The sequence below is a fragment of the Plectropomus leopardus genome, chromosome 4 (assembly GCF_008729295.1).
Source record: "Plectropomus leopardus isolate mb chromosome 4, YSFRI_Pleo_2.0, whole genome shotgun sequence".
Lineage (NCBI taxonomy): Eukaryota > Metazoa > Chordata > Actinopteri > Perciformes > Serranidae > Plectropomus > Plectropomus leopardus.
The window spans coordinates 21,830,190-21,857,070 of record NC_056466.1 but is presented as its reverse complement, the minus strand read 5'-3'; the positions used below and the strand labels follow the sequence as shown (position 1 = coordinate 21,857,070).

The 26,881-nt window shown below is 38.8% G+C and overlaps 2 protein-coding genes across 2 annotated transcripts; both read left to right on the top strand.

The window, feature by feature from the left end:
* Positions 1 to 845: 845 nt before the first annotated feature.
* On the top strand, positions 846 to 11,667 carry tmc8 (transmembrane channel-like 8). The gene is made up of 16 exons (XM_042485734.1): positions 846 to 1,157; positions 2,637 to 2,898; positions 3,834 to 3,982; positions 4,094 to 4,228; positions 4,773 to 4,825; positions 4,906 to 5,045; positions 5,128 to 5,275; positions 7,613 to 7,777; positions 7,854 to 8,005; positions 8,145 to 8,214; positions 8,722 to 8,831; positions 9,014 to 9,200; positions 10,064 to 10,221; positions 10,387 to 10,533; positions 10,778 to 10,856; positions 11,041 to 11,667. The coding sequence occupies exons 1-16, from the start codon at positions 1,115 to 1,117 to the stop codon at positions 11,188 to 11,190; spliced, it is 2,148 nt and encodes a 715-aa protein (XP_042341668.1). The 5' UTR covers positions 846 to 1,114; the 3' UTR covers positions 11,191 to 11,667.
* Positions 11,668 to 11,835: 168 nt separating this feature from the next.
* On the top strand, positions 11,836 to 26,589 carry LOC121941657. The gene is made up of 23 exons (XM_042484485.1): positions 11,836 to 11,919; positions 12,010 to 12,036; positions 12,248 to 12,538; positions 14,063 to 14,359; positions 14,473 to 14,745; positions 14,847 to 15,179; positions 16,001 to 16,054; positions 16,145 to 16,255; positions 16,361 to 16,385; positions 16,474 to 16,564; positions 19,066 to 19,117; positions 19,211 to 19,234; positions 19,365 to 19,491; positions 19,576 to 19,751; positions 21,093 to 21,279; positions 22,355 to 22,458; positions 22,548 to 22,820; positions 22,901 to 23,206; positions 23,293 to 23,394; positions 24,287 to 24,314; positions 25,117 to 25,159; positions 25,280 to 25,345; positions 26,450 to 26,589. The coding sequence occupies exons 1-23, from the start codon at positions 11,880 to 11,882 to the stop codon at positions 26,531 to 26,533; spliced, it is 3,114 nt and encodes a 1,037-aa protein (XP_042340419.1). The 5' UTR covers positions 11,836 to 11,879; the 3' UTR covers positions 26,534 to 26,589.
* The last annotated feature ends 292 nt before the right edge of the window (positions 26,590 to 26,881 follow it).

The following is a 26,881-nucleotide window of genomic DNA, read 5'->3' as shown; positions in this document are numbered from 1 at the left end:
TAAATGATGATATTTGACTGCTGTTCAGCTGTCACACTGAAAGACATTTTTACACTGATGTTTAACCCACTTTGTCCATATTGTTTGGTTAATGACAGAGTAAGAAGTTCATCTGATCCAAATACAGGAAGTGAACATCATAGATTTGAAAGTCTCTGTAGAATTGAAACTAAAAACTCATAAGAAATGATACCCATGCTCATGTTTCTTTGTAAATGGTGCTAACTGGAAGCCTTAGACGTGTCTGTGGTGTGGTGAGTGGGTGAAAAGAGCATTTCTGTTACCTTCTCATACATTAGACTCAAGTGTCAGATTCCAAAATGAAGAAACACTGCCCATGCATGATTTATGTCAAGTGTATGTGGTACTGTAAAGCACAGAATAGTTTACATGGATTCAGTGGGAAAGGCAGATAAGGATTTCATACCTGAACATTTAACTAATTTTGTAGAGAAGTTCACTGGCTGTGACATTGCTTGACACACCTTAAGCTGAGCCAAAAGTCAATTTCTCTTATAATGGTGAAGAACAATAATCAGTATTCAAATTTACACTTCAATTTGAAACCAGCTGTTTACTTAACATTTTTTCTTAGTAAATTTCACAGACAAACACTTCTGAAAACAGTTTAAACTGGATTTTAAATCATTTAAACTATAGCAAATAAATCCACTTCAACATTTTCTCTCTTGTTTCAGTCGAGTGTCTAGGTGTGGGCATTTTTTGTCATGTTGTGAAATGATATTTTAAGCCACCACTGCAACGCTCTTTTTGTTTCCTGTCATGTGATTTCCTGTGAGTTGTCAAATTCTGTCAATGTATGTGTGGAGAGATTTGATATCTGCTCCAACTGCCAGAAAGTGAGCCGTACCAACAGGACTTTAGAAACAACACTAAGTCCACATCAGCCGCTCAGGGGTCTTCACTTCAATGGGACGTCGATGCGGGGATACAAAGCAGAATATTTGATGCAGAATGCAGAAGTGACTTCTTTTTTTCTTCAGAACTTCAAGTTGCAGCTTTGGTGGAGATGTTTGTCGACGTGTTTTTCATATGAAGTGCAAAGATTGGTGTTTCAACATTTGTTATTAAGGAGGAAGTGCAGGGAGACAAAATGGAGGAGCACAATAATGTCCACATCATGAGACTCCTGTCAGGTAACAGAAAACTATACAAATATACATTCGCCATCTATATGTGATTAAGAGAGAGAGGATCTTACTTGTCTTGACACTGTGTCTGTACATGAAACATATGACTTTAATGCAAAAGCAACAGTGCTAAATGTCAACAGCTTTGCATTGCTCAGGTCTGATTCATACACTTATTTAATGAAGGCTTACACTGAATAAAGAGAATTGTTAACAAACTTAAATTACTTCAATCAGTAACACAAATGAATGAAGCTTTTTCAAATCAAGTTATCAAGTTCAATTTACACAACTGCTTGGAAATCTAGTTGAGAAAACGTAATTAATTTATGTGTTTTTTTTGCCACAGATCAAAGTCATTATTTTAAGTTCGTTGACAACTCTCTTTTTTCAATGTACATTTTAGCAATTTATTTTAGCTCAGACATCTTTTCGACAGGTTAAGGTGTTACACACTTGCATGATCTATGAATTCAAATTATTTTATTCAGATGTACCCAGTGAGCACTGGCTTACAAAACACTGACATTGCATACAAAGGGAAGGTAAAAACAAAAAAAGGAAGGCAAATAAGCCAGTGAATAGTGAAATGAAAACTGTTTAGCTTTTCAAAGTAAAACTGTTTTTAAAAAGTAGTTCTGCTACATCCAAACTACATCACAAGAAGTGATTGCAGTCTGAGTCTGGACTCAGAACTGACGCTGAGTAAATTGTGTTTGATTTAGAGACAAGGACAGGCCTCTCCTCGCCGAGACAGCTGGAAGATGTAATTAACGGAAACAATAGGGAGCAATAATTTTGGGTGGAATCAGAAAAATAATGAACTTCTGGGAAAATTTATAGTATTCATTCGGAGTTGAACCAGAGGTGACTCAAAATAAATAGCAGGTGATTGTTAAAGGCAACAGTGGCCATTAAGTGGTAGCATTGTGCCATATTATAAGGCAAAAAAACAACCTGAGAATACTATGAATATATATTTTATAATTAACTATAAAAACTACATAATACAAAATAGTTAAGTACTGAAAAAAAACTGCTGAGATTTTACTGTAGTTAAACTGCCACCCAACTACTGCAAATTTTAGTTAAACTGGTATTTGAACTATGTGTAGTTAACTGCTCCCCAACACTGCACATAGATATGCATATGGTATCTATTTCGATAAAAGCCAAACACTTGCTGTTTGAACTCTTCAAATGTGAAAATATCTCTGTTTTGTTGTAACTGAAAGATCTTTGGGTTTTGCACTGTGTGTCAGACAAAACAAGATATTTGAGGATGTAACCTTGAGCCTTTTTTTTTTTTACTACTTTTTCACTTTTCAAAGACAAAGCATATTGATTTAACAAAAAATATTCTGCAGATTACCACTCATAATAATTGTCACCCCACATACAAACTGTAGCAAAAAACTAGGTCAAGTCAAAACTTGTTTGTAAAAATGCAGTGTAATAAACATTCATGTTTAACTCTCACCACAGGTGAGAGCACTGATTCCACCGTGTCGTCGGACTCCTGTGAGTACTATCAGACAGAGATATTTGATCAGCTGCCCAGCATCCAGGCCAGCCGGCCCGAGCAGGACAGACAGGGCTCATGGGAGGCCTGCGAGGCCCACCAGGGTGGCCCTGAAGCTGGGGAGAGGATCAGCCATGGCCACCTGTCCAGAGGATCCAAAGACAAGGCATCTATACAGCCGCTCAAGAACCTGGTCATGTGTATTCAGGGGAAGAGGGGCGCCAGGTGAGATCACACACTCCTAAAGTCTGCTTCTCCTCAGTCAACATTTTATTTTGACATTCTTGTGGAAAAGGTCCATGCTGTCACCTTTCTTTAGCACAACATGTAGCATCCTGTAGTTAAACATTAGTTTAAACTTTTATTTTTTAAAACTTCTATCCTAATTTTTCCTCAATCTTTTTTGGGGCTGTAGAACCAGAAAATGAAACTACTTGTAGCACCATGTTTACTTGAATATGGTGAAGAATGGTGGTCAGTTCAACCAAAGAGTGATGTTCCCCTCTCAGATGGTGGTATTTCAATATTTTTCAGAGGCTGCAAATGTGAATATTCAGTAATTGACATTCAAAAGCAAAGATTAGAGAAAGGCTTAAAAAACAACATTTTTTTCTCTGTTAATCACCTCAGAAACCCTCAAAGTAATCCTGTTATCCCTTTGGGTGGGAATCCCCACTGTCAGACTGGGAAACACTGCCTGAGAAAACCCGAAGAATTTGTCTCAAGCACTGTGTAAAAGGAGAAATCGACCTTTCAATCCATACCCTTCAATCATACTTATAGAAATACCTTTATTTCTAAAGCACTTTTCAAAACAAATTACAAAGTGCTTTACATACAATTTATTTATTATTTATTTTTTATTTAACCTTTATTTAAGAAGGCTGGTCCCATTGAGATTAAGAATCTCTTTTTTAAGGGAGACCTGGCCAAGACAGTCAGCAGTGTAAAACACAAAATTGCAGACAGAGACACAAAAGGAGACAAAATACAATTCACAAGCACAATTTAATAGAATATTATTAAAAGTCTATAAAAACGTGGTTAATAACATATTATGATAAATGCAACAAATGTTAATAAAACAACATTTTCCTGCTTAGGGTCAGGTTTAACATTTCCAGAGCAAAAGACAATATCATATTTATGTTGCTATTTAGGGACAGGAGAAAGATGCAAATCAGCAATATTGGTTTTTGGGAGTCATGGAGGCGGAACCAGAGCATCAACAGGAAAAGGGTTTGGGCGCAGATGGGAGGGGTCCTATCAGGCCTGTTGCCATGGAAGCACACGCTCCGTGCCATCGGAGGTAAGAGACTCATGATGAACATTATAAAGACTCGTTGGTTTGCTAGTATATTGTATTTATCATGACTAGATGATTTGACATGACATGCTGACCCTCACTGATCTGTTCCAGGCAGGTTTGGAGTTGGCGTGAAGGCGTACTTTGTGTTCCTCAGATATCTGGTTTACATGAACCTCCTTCACTGTGCTCTCATCTTGGGTTTTATTCTGGGGCCGACAGCATTTTATGGCAGGGGCAACAGCAGCGGTGAGTCAGCCGTACTGACAGATTACAGTGAATTAACCACAACTACTGATCAGATTTAATGGATCACTTTTAAAGCTGGTCTGGGTCCAGCCCCAAGCTACATTATTAACAGAAATGTTGACCCCCATATGAACCAGCCTTAGATCTTCAGGTGGGACCCCTATGGCTGTTCCAAAGTCGAAGCCAAAAACTAAATGCGACCACGCTTTTGCCGTCAGGGCCTCTCGGCTTTAGAGCGACCTGCCTTAGGCGATAAGGCTGGCAGAATCAATGACTTCTTTTAAATCACTTCTTGAAACCCACATTTATAGACTTGCTATCATGTGGTATTGTATTTTTTATTTTATTTCTTTTTTTATCTTATTTGTGTTTTTATCGGTTTTATAGATTTAGTTGTTTTTGGTCTGTTTGTTTGAATTTATGTATATTGACATTTTGCATTATTTGTCCTTTTGTTTTAATTTCATCCTAATTATGATTATTAAAATAATAATAATAACTAAATTTCATAAACATTGTTGTGTTGTTCTGTGTGGTCTTATAGAACCTTTGAAGTTTGGAGGCAATGACTCTGTTTTGGATTTCTTCCTGGGATCGGTAAGGATTTGTTTATTTGTGCGTGTGTATGTTCTCTGTATGTTTCTCATGTAATCTAACTTCTCTCTTCCTTTCTGCAGGGCTACCTGGATCGATCCCCGGTCTTCTTTGGTTTCTATACTCGTGGCTCTCTGAATCTGCAGTGCTTGAACACACCTCTGCTGTACTTTGCTGGAGTCCTCATCATCCTCTTCCTCAGTTTCATCATGGTGGTCCGTCGGTCAGTTAGGATGCAAATGAACACAATGTGTCAATAGTCATTTTGTGTATCATTTGTATTAAATCTATAAACTTTATGACAGAACGATGGTTGGCTACAAGCACACCTGGATGCTGGGGAAGCGTTACAGTACGAATGTGAGCTATAAGATCTTTAGCGGTTGGGACTTCACCATCCAGGACCCTACAGCTGCTACTCTCAAACACAGCTTCATCAAAAACGATCTCAAGGTGAGTGGACGGACACCTGCAGGCATGATAACGCTCATATTTGTCATGGTCACTGACAAAATGCTGGGAAATTTTAAGAGAACACAGCTGGTCTGTTGAAACTATTGCCCACTTTGGTGGTATCCAATACTGTATATCTAACAGGTCAGTCCGTACTGTCGCTGTTCTGTTGGGTTGAAATGTCCTGACTCAACCCAAGCACACGTCAATTTCATCAAAAGTATTCAGTTACCCCTTATACCCTTTAAGGAGTAGGAATATATGTTTCCTTTAATACAAAGAGAGAGCACAATCTCCAATTAAAATGCAAAAAGTGCAATCATTTAATTTCAGTTGTCATTTGAGTAGCAGTCACATTGACCAATAGTGCTATTTTCCAAACCTTTTAAAAGTGACCTAAATTACCCATTGTGATCAGCTCAGGCAGTTTTAAGTCCTTCTGTAAGTTATTTCAAGTGGGCAGCAAATGGAAAAGGCAGAAAGGAATGGGATGGTATACACATTTATTGCAGATCACAAAACACTGAGTCACAATAATTTAATCTTGGTAAATTTCCATTATCTGAATAATTGTAAGGCAACCAACAATAAAAGCTAAAACAGGCTTTATATGCCTGTAATAACACAAACTGTCTTAATCAAGCAATGACATAACTCATTTTAAAAGATATCATGCTATTTCAAAGAGTTGAAAAGCTTGGCTTTTTAGGGGTTTTTTTTGTGTGTGTCTGTGATGCAATAAATATACTTGTGTCTTAACTATATGTAAGGTGAAGTGATTCCAGTATGTTTAGGCGCCCTTTTAAGCATATTTGACAGATTATCGGATAATATTGTGAATCACAATTATTTTGGTCAGGATAATCAGTCCATGGAACTCTCATATGGTCCCTTGCTAGTAAGGAGACATCCTCATAGATAATGTTTCTCCATTTACCTATTCAGATTTTTCCTTTAATTGGTCACTTGTCTGTTGATTCTCGTATTTGGAATGAAACTTTGACTTTCATGAACAATGTAATGTCATACAGATTTGCAATTCCGCATCTTTATTACCATCCATCCATCCATTTTAAGCGACAACATATCCTCCTAAAGGGGCTGGAGCTATCCCAGCTGATATTGGGTGAGAGGCGGGGCTCATCCTGGACAGGTCTCCAGACTATCACAAGGCTGACATGCAGAGACAGACAACCATTCACACTCACATTCACACCTACGACCAATTTTAAGTCACTAATTAAACTCACCAGCATGCATTTAGACTGTGGAATCCGTGGAAGCCAGAAAACCCATGCTGGCACGGGGAGAACATGCAAACTCTACACAGAAGGGCCCTCAGGTTCAAACCCGAAATCCACTTTCTGAGAGGTGACAATGCTAACCACTCTACCATTGTGCCATCGTGCAAAGTTGTTATTTAATTTAACAGTGGTATCTACCTACTACTGTGGATGGTTGACCAAATAGTTTCTCACCCTGCCTCCAGAACAGTCACACATACTCTCACAATCATGCACAGACATATACCATATGATTTATATAGATACAGGGTGGTAAATGACAGTGAAAATAGTGCCTACCTTCTTCATGCAAGGAGCAGTATTGCTTGAGGCAGATGAGGAAATTCAGTGTCCCAGCTCCAGGACACATGGTTTCAATTTTAAAAATCAGCTGGAAAAAGTGTGCATATGTTTTCTGAGGTAAAATGTAAATGTACAGAACTCATTGTAAAGAGAAACGTATAAACTGCTTTTTATATTTAGCTTTTTCTCCTCAATCCTGCATTTAGGGAAAAAAGTGAAGAAACCTTTCCCAATGTATGTTTTACTACTTTTAGCTCATGTTTCTCTGATGCACTTTTCACTTTTTGATTTTTATCTTTGTTTAAATTAAACCCTTAAACACTGAGCTAATTTGTGCCCAAATTGCAAAAAATAAAATTAAAAGCTAGGAAAAAATGTCTAGGGAAAAAAAGAAAAACACTGGGGAAAAACAACATTTTCAATTACCATAATTACATATTTAAATTTATTTTACTTTTTTTTTTGGTTTCTTCAACACCATTTGTTTGTTTACTTTCTTTTTTTCTTTCTTCTCTCATTTTTTCTTTTTTATTTTCTTTTGTTATTTTTTACAGGTCAGTTGTCAGGTCTTTTTTATTTTGCTGGTCATTGCCTTCTTCCTATGTTTTTTAAAAATTAATCAAGCGAGTGTTTGCTAAAGTTTCAAGGTGTTAAAATACCTAGCTAAATAAGGAAAATTAAATGTGATACACAGACTGATATTGAGGTGGTCACAGTAGGTTTTCCTGTATTTATTTCTGTCTGTCCTCAGCTTTTCCTGGAGGAGCAGGCTTTCTCCCAGCGCAAGGCTCAGAGGACACTTGGACAGCAGGTGCGTCTCTACCTGCTCAGGTTCGTCCTCAACTTGCTCGTTCTGTCTCTGCTGGGTGGAGCCTTCTACCTCATCTACTTTGCCACTGAAACATCACAGGATGAGGTGAGAATTCAATGCTGCATGATTTGTCTTAGATTTGGTTTCACATCACTTCTGACCCCCAGACTATGTCTCTTAGAGGAAGCACTACTGGTTGGTTAGTCTGGTGCTTCAGTACCTCCCTCCCATCACCATCACCTTTGTCAACCTGGTCCTCCCCCACATCTTTCGCAAGATCTCGTCTTTTGAAGACTACTCTTTCACCATGCAGGTCAATGCCACACTTGTTAGGTAAGGAGCATGGTGAGATAAAGACAGGAAAACTCACCACACATGCATGCATGCACGCACAAACACAAACACACACACACACACACACACACACACACACACACACACACACACACACACACACACACACACACACCAGGAGCATCTTCTTGAAGCTGGCGTCGCTGGGGATCTACTTATTTTTTATCTTCACAACAGAACATCAGCAAGTGAGTTCAGAGTAAGACTTATGTTTCAGGGTCACACAGACTGATATGTAACGTCAGGTAGATCTTAACCCTTTGAAGCCTTGATCGACATCAGTTTCTTGTGTTCAGATTGCAGGAAAGGGAAATCTGACAAGAAAATGAACTAAATATTAGTTTAAAAAAAGACAGAAAAGAAAAAGAGTGAGAGAGAGGAAATATTTGATATATATTATATATTTATCTATATTATGTTATTAATTAATTATTTAAAAACTAATAATTTCATTACAGTTATGTATTTAAAGTTGATTACAGTTGTTTTTTGCATTTTTTCCAAGACATTTCCTTGTTCTTTTTTCTTTACCATTATTTTTCTTTTTTCTTTTCTTTTTTCTTTTCTTTTCTTTTCTGTTCTTTTCTTTCTCATGCGCTATTTTTTGATTAATTTTGTTAGAACTTTTACTAATTCCTTTCTAATTCTAATCTGAGATTAAGCCAGTTGTTTCCTTTTCATTTGCTTGATTACAGAATCAGTTTCACTGCGGGGAGAACAGGTTCGGCCGAGAGATGTACAAGCTGTGTATCTTCAACTTCCTTGCCACTTTCTGCAACACCTTCCTCTTGAACTACCCCAGGAAGTGGGTTTGATTGAGATCAACAGTCTCTCTCCACCTTAGTCAGCATTGTAGTTTGAATGGAGAGATCAATACGTTTGATGTCGCTCTTCAGTAAACTCCCCAACAGTTCAGCTAATATAGGAAAAGATTAAAGCTCCTTTACTTAGTCAAGTTTTCAGTAACTATCTTCCTCTGTCTGACAGGCTGCTGCAGGAGAATTACCCCTTATCCTTGCTTGCTCGGTTGTTGGGGAAACAGCATTTCCTGATCCCCTTCAATGTGTTGGATCTGGTGTATGGTCAGACAGTGTCCTGGGTGGGAGTCTATTACTGCCCTCTGCTGCCGCTGATAGGAACCGTCACACTGATGGCCACAATCTACATCAAAAAGGTTGTCTGGGACATGGCAGCTATGGACCATTTATTAAACATGATCTGTACGGTCATGAATGTCACAAAAAGTCTAAGATCAATAATTTTGAATAATGGAATAATCTATAAATAGGTTAAATAGTAACACTAATTAAATCAATAAAACAAAACCAATTAGAAAAAGGCATTGAGATAATAACATAATCAGATTAAAATGGCTCATTGGGAAGAATAAAAAAGTACAAATACTAAGTAAGTAATACTAAACAGTACATGATGAGATCAATAAAAATTTTAAAAAATAAATGAATAAACCTAGACTCTGACATAATGATTTTTGTGCAAATTATGGGACCAAATTCAACTTTTTTTAAAGAAGTGATTTTGGAAAATTCAGAAAAATATGCTGATTTGCTGTCTTGCCAAGAGTTAGATTAGAAGATTGGCACTGCATATTACAAGTATGAAACTACAGCCAGCAGCTGGTTAGCTTAGCTCAGCATGAAGTATGTAAACGGAGAAACACCGAGCATTGTATGAGCGTGGTATCAATCTTCTCATCTAATTCTTGGTAACAAAGATATTAAGCAAGTTTTCCAGTACTTTGAGCTAACTATTTATTCATCTGGCCATGTATCACAAGATGTGAACTTAAGTCTTTCCCTGTGTCTGTCCTGGAATAGTTTGTACATTGAAGTTATTTTTCTTTAAATTCTCTATATTTCTGCCTTCCCTTGTTTCCCTTTGACCTGGTCTATGGTACATGGTTTTGACGTGACAGATGGAAATGTGACCAAGAAGCAACAGTGACTATTAACTGTATTTGAACATTTTCTGACAATGTCTATGTCTCTTTGTCTCTCTCTCTCTCACTGTCTTCAGTTCACGGTCCTGCGTTGCTGTGTGGCAGAACCGAGGATGTTTCGAGCCTCCAGCTCATCAGTTTTGTTCTACTTCATGTTGCTGCTGGGCCTCCTCATGGCTGCAACCACACTGGGTTTCAACCTCTACCAGCAAGAGGCTGTGACAAACAAAAATATGTAGGTTTTTTTGAACTGTAATTTTGATGCACTTCCTTACTTGCACCTGTCTACGCTCCCTGTTTGTTTCTATATTTGTTTAACTATTGATATAAATTTAGATTTTGCTTTTTCTCTGTTGATCATTTCTCTCTCTTCAGTTTGTTCCTCTTGTCTTCCCTTCAGGTCCGTGTCCTGTGGTCCATTTGGAAATGGAGAAACTGTGCATAGTGTGATAGGAGTGTGTGTGGACAGTCTCCCACGTGCAGCACAGACCACTCTACGCTACCTGGCCTCTGAGGCCTTCGCCCTGCCGCTCATACTGGCCGAGATGTAAGTATACAGCAGGGTTATACAAACATCGGCTTTGTATTTGCATTGTTTTAAGTTTTTGCTGCTTATAGCAAAACATGTATCTACTTTAACACTGTTTCCTTTCGGTGAAAGAGCTAGAAGCACCGTGTGAACAGCTGCACGCATGCTGTGTGAAAGTGATAATCATCAGTGGATAGATGCTATTTTAAATAGACATATGGTACTTTCATCTAATCTGCTGGTCTGGATTCTGTTTTCTCAGTATAATCTTAACCTCATATGTGTCACGGAGACGAGCTAATCAGAAGGCCATCGAGAGACTGAAAGATATGCTGGTTATGGTAGGTCACATGTCATCAAACACTTACATACTTACAAATTAGTCTAAGAAGAAGATGAGGAAACTGATGATTTGGTTGTTGCAAGTGAATCATTAGCTAGTGGGTCTATTATGATAATTATTTTGCTTTCTAGTGTACCTGTGTGCATGTTGTGTCTATAGATTTGTTTATGTTTTCCTCACAGAGCAGCTCAGATAAGCGTTTCCTGGTGAAAGAGCACGCCACCATACTCAGACGTCAGAGAAATCCCCACAGAGTGCGCTCTGCACCCATCATAGAGGACAACCCCCTCAACCAACGGAAAGATGTCCCCTCCATGCATGCAAACAGATAACAGCCCTCAAGCCGTCAGCCCAGTACGTCCACATACTTTCACTGAAAAAAAAAAGACTTAGTTACGCCTGCCACAGCTGAGGAGATCTGGCTTAATATAAAAAGTAAAAGTTATGACGAATTCTCACTCTTCCAGTTACATGATGTAAAAAGATAAGAAATGCAGTTTTGGCATATTTCTAAGGTCTTACTGTAACTTTCATATGACGCACTCTTAAGTTGGAATAGTGTTTGTATTGGTTTAAAAATTCTGGTTATTATTTTATGGTCTTGGTGAGTTTGTTAAGCGTGCTGATGAAACAGTGTTAGGTTTTTTTACCCCTCTGTAAAATTAAAAATGTATGCATATGAATGTAATTTTATTACCATTTATATGATGGTTATAGTATTAAGTTGTGTATAAAAATGGTACTTTAACTGTATTCAGTGAACTGTGTTTTTTAAATATCCTGCTCAATAAACCTTCATGGTTTGTGAATTTCTTTAATTATTTTTTTGTGTTACTTAAAATGACACCAATACGCAGCCTAATATGTTATCTACTTGCAACACACGTGTAACACCCCTTGCTTTCACACACACAAATGGATCCACACGTGTGCACACACACACACACACACACACACACACACATGCAAAGACTGAACTGAGCTAAAGAAACAATGTCAAAGATAAATACGGAGCACTGTTATGAAGAATCTCAAGACTCTTAATTTGCTGCCAGTTTTGGGTGAGTTGATTAAAATTAGTTTAAAATGGCTACATGAATTAATAATTTAATGGATTAATATTCTTACTGTGATGTGTTGCTTTTTTTCAGCTCTGGCAAGTTTCTTCGTCAAGATGAGTAAGTTTAGTGGTGCTTACATAAGATATGGAGCTCAGCTGGCTGAGAGATCTTAAGTTTGTCTTCGCTGGTTCAGAATTTTTCACATATTATTCTTTGATCTTATAACATTAAACAAAAGAATTTGGTGGCTTTATCTGCTCATACTCTCTTTAAAACTTGATATGGGTAAAAATCAGGGCTCTACCCAGTGTTTCATGTCTGTCCTCAGGTGGATCGAGCTCTCTTGGCCCAGTGCTGACTGGTCCTGACAGGGCCTACCTCGGCTCGAGGGTGGCGTTCAGGTGTTTTGCACCTGGCTCCTCTTTGCCAGTCACCTACGAGCTGGTGTTGGAGCTGGAGGATGGTGGTGTCGTGTTCGACACTGCTGCTGATCTCCAAGAGGACCAACGTGCCTCATTCTTCATGAGGGTTGCTGCAACATCAGAGGGGTCGTACCACTGCAAGGCGACGGCAGGAGAAAGCACAGGAATCAGCAACAGCATCAAGCTGAGTGTAGTCAGTGAGTAGAAGACACCCACACGCATTCATCCTGTTAGAGCTTTGAGTTTTTTTGTGAAGCAAACTAAATGCATTAATTACTTTATATTACCAAATTGTGAAGGTTTTGTAACTTAAAAAGCTAACTTCTCCCCCGATTTTTTCAGTTGGGTAATGCAACCAATGGACTAATTTTCTTAGGACATTTTTCAATGAAAATGTAAAAGACGCTCACACCTAAGTGCCTTCTTCAGCTCCTCTTAAGAACCTACAATGTGCAATGCTAACCACCCCTCACACGCAGCCTGGTTAATCATAGCGTAACATCAGCCAACCGGAATAAGAGTCCGACAACTACATGGCTGTGATCCTAAACTCTCATGCAGTTGTTCTAGATTTCCTTCATTTTCAGGCTGGTTTTGTGGATTTTGAGGTAAACCTTGTGCCTACATGGGGCACATGTGTAAGCGTTGGAGCCATATTTAATTTTTGTTTAGATGTCTAGATGCTGGGGGGTTTATTGTACTGGCTAATGTAGGCCAGCAGAGATTTAAGATCATAGTAGTAAACATGGGTTTTGCTGATGAAGGGAAACAGTTTTGGACTGTGCTCAGATGTTTTTGTTTGACTGCATTTGTTTTTATAAATGTGATGGCGAGAAAACTTATTGGAAGTTATTCGGACATTGCTGGACGCCTACTGAGAAAATAAACATAAATGATACAAGCACGAGCAGAGACTGGAAATCGTTTTTCACTGAGCACACATCAAATCAGCTCGAACGAATTAGCAGCCAGTAGCGACTTAAGTATAGGCCTTCAGTCACTGCAGTAAGTAATAATCGTTACCTGGAGAGGTTGGAAGAGGATATAAGTTTCTTCCCTGTTACAAAACTAAAACCAAACCCTGAAAAATGTTGGGTTAGCTAGCTACTGAAGCTGTAGCCCACTGAATATATGCACATGCCACTTTTGCTTTTTAATGATTTTAACACTGACTGAAGGCCTACCCTGCTTTGAAGGAACCAGTGAAGGGAAACAGGGAAACTTTGACGATATTTAACCACCTGCGTGTCATCCCAGTGCAGATGATTGGTGTTTGGTTTTACCCAGAGCTCCCTGATTGTCTGCCATTAAAAATAGCACATTCCAATTTTATTTTTTTTATTGTCATCTGTCTCAGTCTCCATGACCATTAGCGCCACCCTCTTGTCCAATTATGGTCACTTCTGGCTCCAAAAATCCAAGGTAGCAATTGCCAACAGAACAAAAGAGTCCACAAACCAATGAGTGAGATCTTGATGGCTACTTCAACTATTTCATACAGTCTGTGGTCATTTCAGTGATCTGGCCAATACCCAGAATGCTCCCTTGTGCCTACAGAGTGTGAGCATGAGCAACAGGATACTGACTGTAGTTCACTTAATGGCTACTGGTTTTATTAATATCAAGGACGTTCCTAAAATTGCACAAAGTACTTTTAGTATCAGTCTTATTTTACTGGAGAAAAAAAATCCTAACCTTTTTCTGTCCTCCCTAACCTCTAGTTCCAGCATCAAACACCCGAGTGACTTCTGAACCCTTCCCTCCCGTCACATTTGAGGGATCAGACATCGTACTGAGCTGCAGCGTCACCCAGGGCTCCCACCTTTCCTACACCTTTTTTTTCAACAAGAAGGAAGTGACATCTTTAACATCTCCCCTTTTTCACATCACTGGGAACAAGCTGGTGATGGAGAAAGTGACTCCAGAGCATGCTGGGTACTATTCTTGCATGGCTTGGTCCACGGTGCAGGACATAAGGAGGTTTTCCAGCAGCTCAGAGGTCCAGGTGACTGTCAAAGGTACTGTATGTGTCAACAAAAAAAACACTCCTGCCTGAAATGTTTGTGGGATTTGTTTCACTGCTGCCTAACATGTATCATCTCATCTTCTCCCCTCTTTATTCCTCCACTAGTTTATGTCTCAAAACCAAGAATCTCTTTCTCCATCGTCAAAGAGGGAGCCAGTCACCATGGCAACGTGACCTGCTGGTCAACAAAAGGGAGTCTTCCGTTCAACATATCTCTTTTACTGGATGACAAAGAAGTTGGATCTGTCATAGCTACCGAATCCCTCGCTGCCTCATTCCCAGTTGCCATGGTACCGGGGCGGCACATGGGCGTGGCTCGATGTCGGGTGAAAACTGAGGTGCAGGAGGTGATGAGTGATCCTGTGGCTCTGGAAGTGGGTATGAGCTACACAGACATGTGAAAATATGTGTCTGTGTAAATGCCTTCCTTCAACTCTTTTGTAATCTTTCTCTCATTCTCCTCCCCTGTGTTCGCCCAGTCCCAGTTGGAGGAGATGTGAAAGTGGAGGTTGAATATCTCTACAGCGCTGACTCCAAACTGGCCGCCACCAGGCTGAACTGTCATGTCAGCAGAGGGACCTTCCCTTACATCTCCTGGGTTATGAACGACTCTGTCCTTCCCTCTGAGGCACACGTGGACTCCCATAATCAGCCTATCCTGTCTCAGTATGCTCTTACTAACCAAAGACGAACCCTTGTTTTGACTAAGCTTGGCCCAGCAGAGTCCGGGTATTATCGCTGCAGGGCGAAGGACAGCTACGATGACTCTGGGCCCTGGGTGGAGAGTGATGCCGTGTTGGTCCAAGTGAAAGGTGAAAAGATCGAGACTAGGTGTAAGGTCTAAGATCATTAGATTGATATCACTCTCCTGTTCAGACAGACACTGACAGCAGCCAATTAGCTTAGCTTAGCATAAAAACTGGGAACTGTGAAACAGCCAGTAAACCCACCCATATAGGCCCATGGCACTGGGCCTTTGTGGAACCTGTGGACCATCCCATATAGGGCCCATATTTCAGCCCATTTACAACCCACATTTGCCCCAAATACAAATGCTGGATTGAACCATTGCACCCAGCCAGCTTTTGTTCCACCAAATGTGAGTGTTTTAAGCCAAACTTAACAACAAATCCAACTAGTTTTTGTGTCTAAATTTAACCACACACTCACAACAATGTTGTTGAGACACCTTTAGTTTTAATGTATCTGCTTTACAGAAATGTGCAATGCAAACATTTTTTTTGGTGATTGGATTGTCTAACTGCAAGGAGTGTGTATTTTTGGAGAAACAGGACTTCAGAGCAATAAATGTTTGTCTTTGAGAAAACTGAAATGGACTTTCTTTCCAGTGGAATTTTTATAGTCTAATATAGCTTCAAGATTTTGGGCCGTTGAAACGATGGTCAGTCCCCTGTTAAGGCTCCTGGTCAAGAAATACTTTGACACGTAACCCTCTGTAAGACGCCAAATTGTCAATTTTACACTCCAGTTTTTGATGCAGATTAAACAAACAATATATGTTTCATATTTGAGAGTGGTATCAGTCTTCTCGTGTAACTCATCTCAACAAATGTCCTCACTGTGTCTCTGTGCTTTTTAATGTACCCCCAACACACATTTTACTCTTGATCAGACAGGATCCTTAACTCCACGCCTCAAGCAACATCTCCCTCTGAAACACCACCAAGTAAAAAGCACATATTGTTTATTTAAATGCCGTCCCTGCTGCCTCTACATTATGTAATACTTCACCAGCCTTGTCCCCACTCTTCCACAGAGATCCTTATGAACACCTCTGAGATCATCACCATAGCGTTCTGCTGCTTCCTTCTTCTGACGTTGGCGGTGGGTGTAGGCTGTGTGTACAAGATGTTTAACCCCAACCAAGGTGTGTGTGTCCATTTTTGTGTAAGGGAGAAGTCCACTGACTGGCAATGTGTAATTGAATTAAGATTACCTGTTCTTATGTCTCTAACTCTGATTTCTTTCACAGCTAATGCCCACATTGCAACCACAAAGTAAGTTTTATCTTTACGGACCTTCGACACATTATTGTTCCATATTCAAATTAACCTGTTCAACAACATTTGTGCCTTTCGCTCCCAGTTCTGATGCACTTCCTCCGTCTGCACTGACGTCCTGGTCAGGGGGCAGGCACGACGATACTTCATCTATAGACTGTGATGTTCTGAATCAGGTATTAAGGCCTGCACAACATAACACAAAACTCTGCACAGCACCTTATGTATACGCAATGATTATGTATCAGTGAAATATGACATTTTGTCCAATAACACTTTACCCTAGAAAAGTACTGATAGAACTGAACTGTACAGTTCATGGAAATACTGTATAATTTGGTACTAATTAGAGAATCAATTTTCCATCCATCAATTTTCTCTGATGTTTTTTATGGAAAGAACAATGCAGTGTGGTACTAATGTGCTACTAACAGAGAAAATAGGGATTTCCTTGAAAGTATACTGCTCCATTTAAGCCAAAGTGTACATTCATTTATTATTATTGTTATTATTATTATTGGAAAGTGTTTTTTCATATGTAGCATATTGAATTGTATGCTTTCTAGATGACAAATAATATATCTGTCACATTTCTGCTTCTTAAGCCAAAACTCTTGTCGTTGTTTCTTAAGTAGCAATGATGTGTAGACGATGAAGGAACCGCCACTGACACTGACTTGGTTGCATAAGAATTAATTTATTACAACAAAGTTCAGCATCCACCAGGTACCATGGTCTGCCTGGGAGAGGATTCAGTACCAATGCGAATCTCTCTCTTACAACTCATGCATGTCTCTCATATAGGTACAAGCATCTACACATTCATCAGTAAACAATTCCTCACCTACTGTGATCAATCACAAAAAAAACCCAAGGGGCCACAGTCCATGTCATTTAAGCCTAGTATAAATATTCTACTCATCTGACTCCGAGACGTAATCATCCCTAGACCTCTGACCCCAAGATAAGACCCATACAAACAAAGCATAAAACACCCCACTCTCTAAGGTACAATAGCAATAACTGGAAGGAATCAGTAGAAATAAATTGAACACTGGGACTGTTTTGCAAGTTATTAGTACTACTTTAAATAGTTTTCACTCTGAATCCTCTAAGAAAAATGTTGGGAACTATTACAGACAAGCTTTCAATTCAAAATATATGAATATATATATCAAGGAAATTCCTCACAAATTAAATAAATCTGGTTTAGAATACTCAGTTTAAGAAACTGAAGTAAAAATAAGTGTCACAGATGTTTGCAGCTGTTTTTTCTAAAACAGTACAAAATAACAATGTGTCCCCCATCTTCTAAGAAATTATTAGGAAATTGCATACACGTAAAATATAGCGTTATCATTGCTCTCCAGAACCTTTTTATCTCTATAAGACAAAATCAATTCTACAAGAATGGACAAAAAGAAAGTTTTAGAATTAAACTTTATTAACAATCTCTGTATGCTTACATGCAGTGGTTGTTTTTAATATTATGAGAAACAATGTGATTCAGGTATAAACAAGAAGACATCATGACTGCTTTCTCTCGCTTTTTTCTCTTTCTCTTTTAGACCTTCGAGATCACAGTATAACACAAGATGAACCTGCACTTCTCATCAAATACTTCACCTTTTCATGCAACATTTTCACTATTCAATTTTACAACTGCAGCTATATTTTGTATTTCTGTAGGTATGGCCATTAGGACTGAATATCATCATGTGTTTGCAAATAAAAACCCAGATTTTAAGTGATGTTTTGTTGTTTTTGTTGTTTTTTCAATCATCGATTCATGGTATTAACATACATCTAGTGATGCACTTGGACACATCATCAGTGATAGTACCTGGGGTCATTGGGGGTTTCGGATCTTTCAACTTCAGACCCCCTCACCCAGGCGACCCGACCAGGAGTGATCAGTTCCCAGCCTGTGTCCAAGGAGCATTGGACCACAGCTTGTCCCTCATGATCCACAGCCATCTAGAAGCCGTTTGACCACACCTTCACATCGCCAAATTGCCACTGTAACTTCATTGTTTTGATTCACATTTTCAATATATAATGTAATATCAAGGGCGTAATTAATTTGTCAATCATTTGGGAGGACACATATGAAGTGGAGGGTGGGAGGTGTCCTCCCCTAAATAGGGTCAAACACTTTATTTCCTGCATTCTTGTGAATAATTATGTGCCAATGTGTGTCTTTTCTGCATCAGTTTCTGGTGTAAATATCATGGTTCTCCCTAATTCAACAGCTCACAGTTGCTTCTTCTTCTTTCTGTTTTATGGCAGATTGAAACCATTCGTTTTGGGGGTTGCATACTGCCAACAACACCATTTTTACTGGAGGCACAGTTTCATCCATCAGTTGGATTCTAGCAGTTTATTGAACAGAAGTCCTCTGCTACTTTTATGTTTTATTGGGGTGGAAAAAATGCACAAATATTTAGGAGAACTCTACTCCCCCCCCCCCCACCTGTGTGTAACACCACTGAGTGAACGACTTCATCTTATGCTGTTATGATGAAGGGCAGGGCTACTGCAGGGAGGTGTGTCACTATCAGCTATGTGCACATGTTTTTAAGTGAGTGTGTGAATATTTTTTTAACCCACAGGTCTCCAGTCCTCCCTCTAAAACCGTTAAAACTCCTGCATCATATTTGAAGTGTAGTGTTGAATTATTGACGATTTATCTTCAAGAATGTTTCCTTCCCTCTTTGTGGTCATACTGGGTATGTTACTCAACATGAAATGCTCTGCATTTAGTATTTAACTCTTCATTTGAAACTATTGTAAACTATTTTATTTTCCTCCTCTCTTTACAGGGTTGTGCTGTGGCAAAGCAAACAGTGAGTCTGTTGTTTTTTGAGTGTGTGTTAGTTTGTGTTTTAGTAGTTACCATAGTGTATTTTTGCAGCTCCCGATTCTTTCTGTTTGTGTAGTTTTAATGCAATTTAATTTAATTTCATTTTTTCATAGGTCAGTTAATTCTGGAGCGCCCAGAACTTAGCGGCCCATCTGAGGCTTTGGTGAAAGACTTTGCAGAATTTAAGTGTGTGCTGAGAAGCTACCCGGAGAATGTAACTATCCTGTTCCAGTTATATAAGTATGTATTTGTTCACATAAAACCACTGTATTAAAATATAGTAAGTAATGATAGAAAATCCCTCTAACTGTCAACCTTTTCTAGGGAGGGTGAGCGAAAAAAAGTTGTGGCCGAATACACCTCCCTGAATAGGGAGGCTGCAGTCTTTCCCATAGTTACCAGACTTGAGGATGATGGTAACCTGGAGTGTGTGGCCAAGGCACAGAACGACTCTGCCATAGAGCCCACTGTCAGCTACACACACTACCTGAAGGTTGTTGGTGAGTCTCTCTCATTTTTGTTCTATCAGGGATACATTGTTAATCATATGTAGCGTATCCATACCTGATAAGGCATTTATGCTTATAAAAGCTAAATGAGGAGGTAAAAAAAATCTCAAATGGCATGTTTTTGTAAGGTGCATGATGGCCTTTTCTTAGCATGGGTTTGGTACAAGTGGTTGTTAAACTGCTTTTACTGTAAACTGAACTCTTTCCTCTAATTTTTTTTATTTCCCAAGGTGGCTTTTACCCGGTTAAATACAGGAAATAATTAAATAAAGCATTCCCAAAATATTACATATACATAGTGAAAATTTGAAAAAAAAATATATATATATATTTTTAAAAAGTGTACACTGGAATTTTGACCAGATGATGGGGCTATATGAAAAGTCGGGGCATTATCAATGTATAGTATGCTCTAGGGACTTGAATATATGTTGTAAATTTCAAAACAATCCATCAAATAATGTTCAGATATTCAACTAAAAATCAAAAATGTCAACGTCAGGTTTGGTGAAAGGTGTGGAGCTGAATACAAATGCTTTAATAACAGCTGGAGAGTTCAGAGTCCAAGCATCCAAAAAATTTACGAAGCGGCAGGCAGCAAAAGATGGGAATCCAAAAGAAAGGAAGGATACTAAGAATGAACTAAAACAAATTACAAGCCAGAGCCAGGAAAGAAGATTGAACACTAGGAGCAACAAACAAACACAGGACCAGAGAGCACAACAGACAAAAGAGTGAGGGGAAGACAGGGACTAAAATACAAAGTGTGATTAACAAACGGAACAAATGGGAGGAGCAAAAAGGGTGGGAAAGCAGACAAAGAGAGGAGGAAGGTACTAGATAGGTAATTGGGTACAGGTGAAACTAATCAGGACCTTCAAAAAAGGAGGAAAAACACACAATTGGAGGCAGTGGAAAAGCAAACATGAAATATGACGATGCAAACTACAAAATAAAACAGGAAATACGACATAAAACCATCACATGAATCCCAAACCATGACACATGATGACACTAGAGAAACGGTCACGGTTAAGGTATCACCAGAGTTAGTAGGATTTATCCTCTGGGGATCATGAAGATAAAAAAAAATTCATGGCAGTCCATCCAGTCTTTGATGGGATACTTCCAACTGGGCCAAAGCGGGGGACAGCCAGACAGGCTGACTGACTCCCTGAACATCATTTCCATCCATAGAGCCACACCAACAGTAAAATTACATTTTGACAAATCACAAGGTTTCTTTAAACAGATAATTTTTCCAATAAACTTTATTATTGTTGGTGTTAAATAAGTCTCAGATACCAGTCTGTTGTTGTGTCTTTCCTACAGAACCTGTGAAAGGAGTTAGGCTTCACATCCTTTCAGGTCCAGAGGAAATCTTTGAGGGGAATAAAATCGAACTACGATGTAAACTTAATACTGGAAATCATGTCTCCTACAAGTGGCTGCTGAATGATCAGCTTGTCTCTCAGTCTCATCACCACCATTTTGAAGAAGACCGTCTCTTGATCCACAGGTCAGTGGAATCCCATTGAGATTATCTCAGGACAGCTGCCTCTGCATTACTATGTGGATGCTATAGTGTTGTGAGCAGTTGAACCTTGTATTTTGCAATTGTTAACTATGCTGTGCAGGCATCATGTTTTCCTGAGCAGAATGCACTGGAATACATTTGGATCAGAAGTTGGAAAAACAGACACAGAATGATTCACTTCCAACTTGCGATTGAACGCTGCATAATTAGTAGTAGTGCAGTAATAGCTGCAGCAGAATCAGAATAACTTTGTGTGGAAATGATTAAAGCAGTAGTTCAACATTTTGGTAAATATGCTTATTTCTTTTTTTCCCTAAGCATTAGACAGAAATTTCATAGAAATCGGAGATCTCTTTGTTACTTATGAAGCTAGAGCATCAGTTAATGTTGTGCATAGTTTCATTTACCAAGTAGGAGACAGTTGTCTGTGTCAGAAATTCCCATATCTCTGACTCTGAATCACAACTTGGAGGCTGACATGAGTGTTTTTCTCCACCCTCGGATGCTTGTAATGATGGTGTTAATGATGTGACTTTGATGCAGCGCGAGAGGCAATTAGCTTATCTTAGTTTAGCTAAGCTTAACATAAAGACTGCACACATCTAATTCACCTGGCTTTAAATATAGCTACCAGTAACTCCAAAAATGCACCTACTGACGTGGAATGAGACCTTTTTTTGATAAGTTAAAGTTTTTGTTTTTTTTAAAAACTTGATGATTTCTACTTCTACTTCTACTCTCTACTATTCAGTAGACAGAACAGAAATCTATTAAAAAATATTCTTTTATATGGCATGTCATGAGAAAAACAGAGATAATTGTAAACCTGAGGTTTGTATGACGAATCAGAGTTTTGTATTGGAAATTGTTATGAGTAAAAACATAGCAGTTGCTCTAAAATGCCTTTTTGAATCTCCTGATTAAGCAAGTTCCTGTTCTATGAGTCATTTTCCTCAACAAACATCTGTCCAACAGTGTCTGAGAAAGATGTCATAGTCCAACACACTGAGTATGTTCATTTTTAACCAAATAAAATGAATACTTGTGTCACCTTTAGGGCTACTTCTAAAGACAGCGGATCCTACAAGTGTTTCGCCAGCAACAGCTTCAACAACACCATCTACTCCTCCAACAGCTCTGACGTTGTAATCACAGTCAAAGGTTGGTTGTTGTAAATAAACTCTTGAATTTTAAAGGTATGACTGGTTTATTTGAACAAAATAACATTTTCTGACATCCTGCTCCTTCAGACTTGGTGTCAGACCCTGACATCTCCTTCGCCGTGTTAAAGGAAGACTCCCACAACTATTCTGCTGTGGTCACCTGTCAGTCAACCAAAGGGGCTCCGCCTGTCACCTTTTCACTATACAACGGGACAGAATTGGTCGCCAGTACAACAGTTGAAGAGAGAAAAGCCACATTTAAGGTTCCTTTGGTCCTGGGTCAGAACTTGGGATTGTTCCAGTGTCAGGCGAACAATGGAGAGCAGATCCAACACAGTCGAAGGATTCCCCTAGAAGTTGGTATGTGAGTTGTTTGTCACACTTCCTTTTTTTAACATTCATCCATGATGTCTCTTTTTGATGCATAATGTCTACAACAGTCCCGGTTGGTGGGCCCGTGACGATGCATTACGACTATGATGTTGGAGAAAACTACGCTGTGATCGGACTGAGATTCTACTGCAAGGCGGCGAAGGGTTCTCTTCCACGGTACCAGTGGTTCCTCAACAAAACCCGCCTGCACGACCAAGGAAGCTTCTACTCTGTGGTCAACCAGCCTCCAGAGCAGTCCATACTCCTGCTGTCTGTAGGGAGGAGCAGCGCTGGAACGTACCACTGTGAAGTGTCGGACAACTTCGACAACACCACCGCCATCAGCAGCAGGACGCTGTATATGGATAAAGAAGGTACAGTTGTTCAAAAGATTGCTTTAAGATCCTTGTGAGAAGGGGACAGCTGGCTTCATCTCTTCTTCATCTCCCTGCTCCTCCAGTGCTGAATCGTCTCCCCGTGTTGGTGGTGGCAGTTGTCTTTGGATGTTTCGCAGCCCTGGTTCTCCTGGTCTCCATTTGTTGTGGAATTGGAGTGAAGTTCAGTGAGTTTCAGACCCTGTCTATACGTATAGATTTTTTTTGAAAATGAATAATTTCCTCTACATTTTGGCCTTTTGTCCACTCACAAACTGCGTTTTAGGTCACTAGAATTCATTAAAAAACTTTTTTTAAGGTGCAGATTTTCAGAAACCCCAGTTACTGTGTATCCATGTGAAACTGTAAAACATAGTGCTTAGGAAACGATGAACACATCTCCCCAATTGCTCGCGTCCATTGTTGTGTAATGACAGTATGAGCCAGAACAACAATGCTGAGTTACCAGACTGTTTAAATTTTGTGAGCACTTTTTGGTCTAATGACTACTTTACATTTTAACCCTGCGTTACTGCATCACTTCAAAGATGGACCAATGCTTTCGCTGCACCCAATGTAACTGATCCACCTTAGTGTTTGCAGTTTAGAGTCCGCCATAAACAATGGTTTTGGATCAGGCCTGGTTGAACCAGCAAACGGTGGGACAATTTTGAGAGTGGGGTTGGTGTTGATGGGGAATGGAAGGAAAACTTTTCCAGAGCATTAGACATATCTTCGAGTTAGCTCCTTCATCATTATACTTTGTGTGATGAGATCTCCAGTCTATGCTTTGAAAAAGGTAGGCTGTAGACTTAACTACCTGTGTGTGATGAGAAGAGACTGTGGAAGACAGCTAATTACAGCGAGTGCTTGTCGATTTTGTTTTCTAGTGTATAAAGGGATATTTCATAAAATGAAGGTTGTGTGGACATATTTTTTTAAATTGAGGAGGATATTATCCTTTTATTTTTTTTTTCTCAATTATCTGTATTTATACAGAACCTCAGAGTTCTGTTTTTATCTTGTGTGGCTACCTCCTCATTGCTGCTGTAAATTAATGATTTTTTACTGATGTTCCAGGGCAAAGGTTGTATGGAGAGAAGTCTCAGTGAGTAATTTTTCTGTCTCATTCTGACACCTTGAAAAAAAATGGCCACATTTCACATGAAGCTGTTACTTCCATTTGCAAGGAGTTCGGTACTACTTAATCCTCAGTCAGTTTTTGTTGTTGTTGTTGTTTTTTTTTTGTTTTTTTTTTACTAAGGAACCTTCATGATTGACTCACAACATCAACTGTGAACTTTTTGAGGCACATTAACAACATCTCAAAGTACATTTTTGCCTTCATACAGCTTGACAACTTACAGATTGACAGTGATCATTTGGAAAAATGTAGCAACGGTATTTGTTTTCAGTACATGTTTAAGTGAAATTTTGCAGGTGAGGGCCCATTTAGTAATCCATCCATGGATGCCACTGTGTTCGTTTCCTTACAGACTCTTGTCTTAGAACTGCAGCTTACAGTCACAATCTCATAAACACAAAATACCATAAACATCAGAAAACACGATGCTCAGCACTGCTCAGACACTGCCCAGGAATTCAATCATACTCAATTCTTCTTGCTTTATTAAAATGTTATCATATGTTTTTGCTAGAAGAGGTGAAATTTAAATATGATGAGTCAAATCCCTGAATGTTTTTTTTTTAAATCATTATTTTTAATATTTGGGTGTAATTATGTAGTGTACACTCCTCCTTGGGTTGTTGAAAGCTCAATATTTCCAGAAACAGCTCTGCAACTGCACCTTTAACACATTTAAAGAAACAGCTAACTCCAAAATCACAACCACATATTTTTTCCACTTACCTGTAATGTTACATGTGACATTTTTTCTTCCTCTCAGGAGTCTGGAGATGGAAGGAGAAATAACTGCATATGAGGGAGAGCTGGTTTGTCAATATTTCTGTATCTCTATCTTTCAAAGTCTGTTGACTACATTCATGATCACACATTTTATCATCTCCATTAGGATAAATACTTAATGGTGACACCCATCTCTCTCTCCTCAGGATTTGTCAGAGTACAAAGAGGATGCTGATGTGGTGATGACAGCCAGAAGTGATGCATTTGATCAGGTGAGATCAAAATCGAACCAATCACCCAGCTATCCCACCAATATATTTAACCCTTTGAGCAAACTGATGAGCAACTTAACAAGAAGTGTCTCCCAAATTAGCAAAAATTTTTTAAAAACTTACAAAAAATTACTGAGGAAAAAAACTGATGTAATGTGATGTTTTTTTTTAAGTATGTAGCATAATTAAGTTTTTTTTTTAAGTATGTAGCATAATTAGGAATATATCATTAAGATAATCATAAATATAACTTTCTGGATTCTGGATTTTTTTCTCATTTTTTGAGAATATATAATTCTCCATCAAAGCTAATTTCAGATATTTTTGTTACCATTACTGTTACTCATAATATTTTTCCCATGTTTTTGGAAGATATCAAACCATTTTTCTTAAGTTTCAGAGGTTTAAATTCTTGTGAAAAGTATCTTATGCAGCATAAGAAAACTGATGTCGATCCAACTGTTAGAGGGTTAACATACAAGGATGACTGATTGGGGTCCACACCCCAACCCAATAGTGTGTGACAGGGGAGACCGCTGATGTTAATAACATTTCTGTCTGTATCTTGGAGCTCTTTTAAGCCAGTGAGTCAAAATGTAATACAACTCAGTTACATGGTGTACTATTATTTCTGTACCGCAAACAGGAAATGCATCTTTTAGTCTCAAAAACAATGACTGAAGCATAGCATATAAACTCAGCTGTGTATTTAACCCAGTGCTTCTTCCTGACAAGAGAAATGTGGATTAAAGTGAGCATGTGCAGAGTGAATCTGGTGATTTGTAGCTTGTTCCTGATTGAAAGTGTTACAAATAAAAACATGATACAAACACGATACAAATAAAACATGATCTCAATAAATAGTTACATCTTCTAAAAGGAGGCATTGGTTGCTTTTACGGGGTCCCCCAGGGCCCGAACACATTGAAAAGCAGTAATTAAAACACACATGACAGTGTAATTAAAACTGGAAGGATACCATAATGCACCTGTGAGATATAATGAAAGGTACACCTCTGGGGTCTGCAGGTAACCCACTTGGTAGGATGAGTGCTACCTTCAGACAGTTTAACTCCTCTGTTCATCTGTCTGTCCTCTCCTCAGGTATCTGAACCCTCTTTAGATGAGTGGCCCGAAATTGAAAGAGAGAAGAAGACATTGGAGGATGAACCAGTTGAGGGACCCTGAAGGTTTAAATTGTTGTAAACAGGCTATCGTAGTTAAATAAACATCTGCTCATGATACTCTATGCTGTCAGATTTTTTTCCATATGATAAACTGGATTATCTATCTTGTGGTGGTAAAATAATGAAAATAATGATGAATGATTTTTTTGGGTAAAAGTTTAAATGAAACAGGGAAGAAATTATTTTGGTGAAATATTTTTTTTAAAGTTTCCTGAGGTAAGTTAACATGACACACGATGTTTTCAAGGGCTTAAAATCCGAAGATTAATTTGGGTTTTAAATTTTTTTACTAAAATGAATGGTGTGGTTATGGTGTGGTTAATATTAGTGGTTTAGAAAAAAAAACATT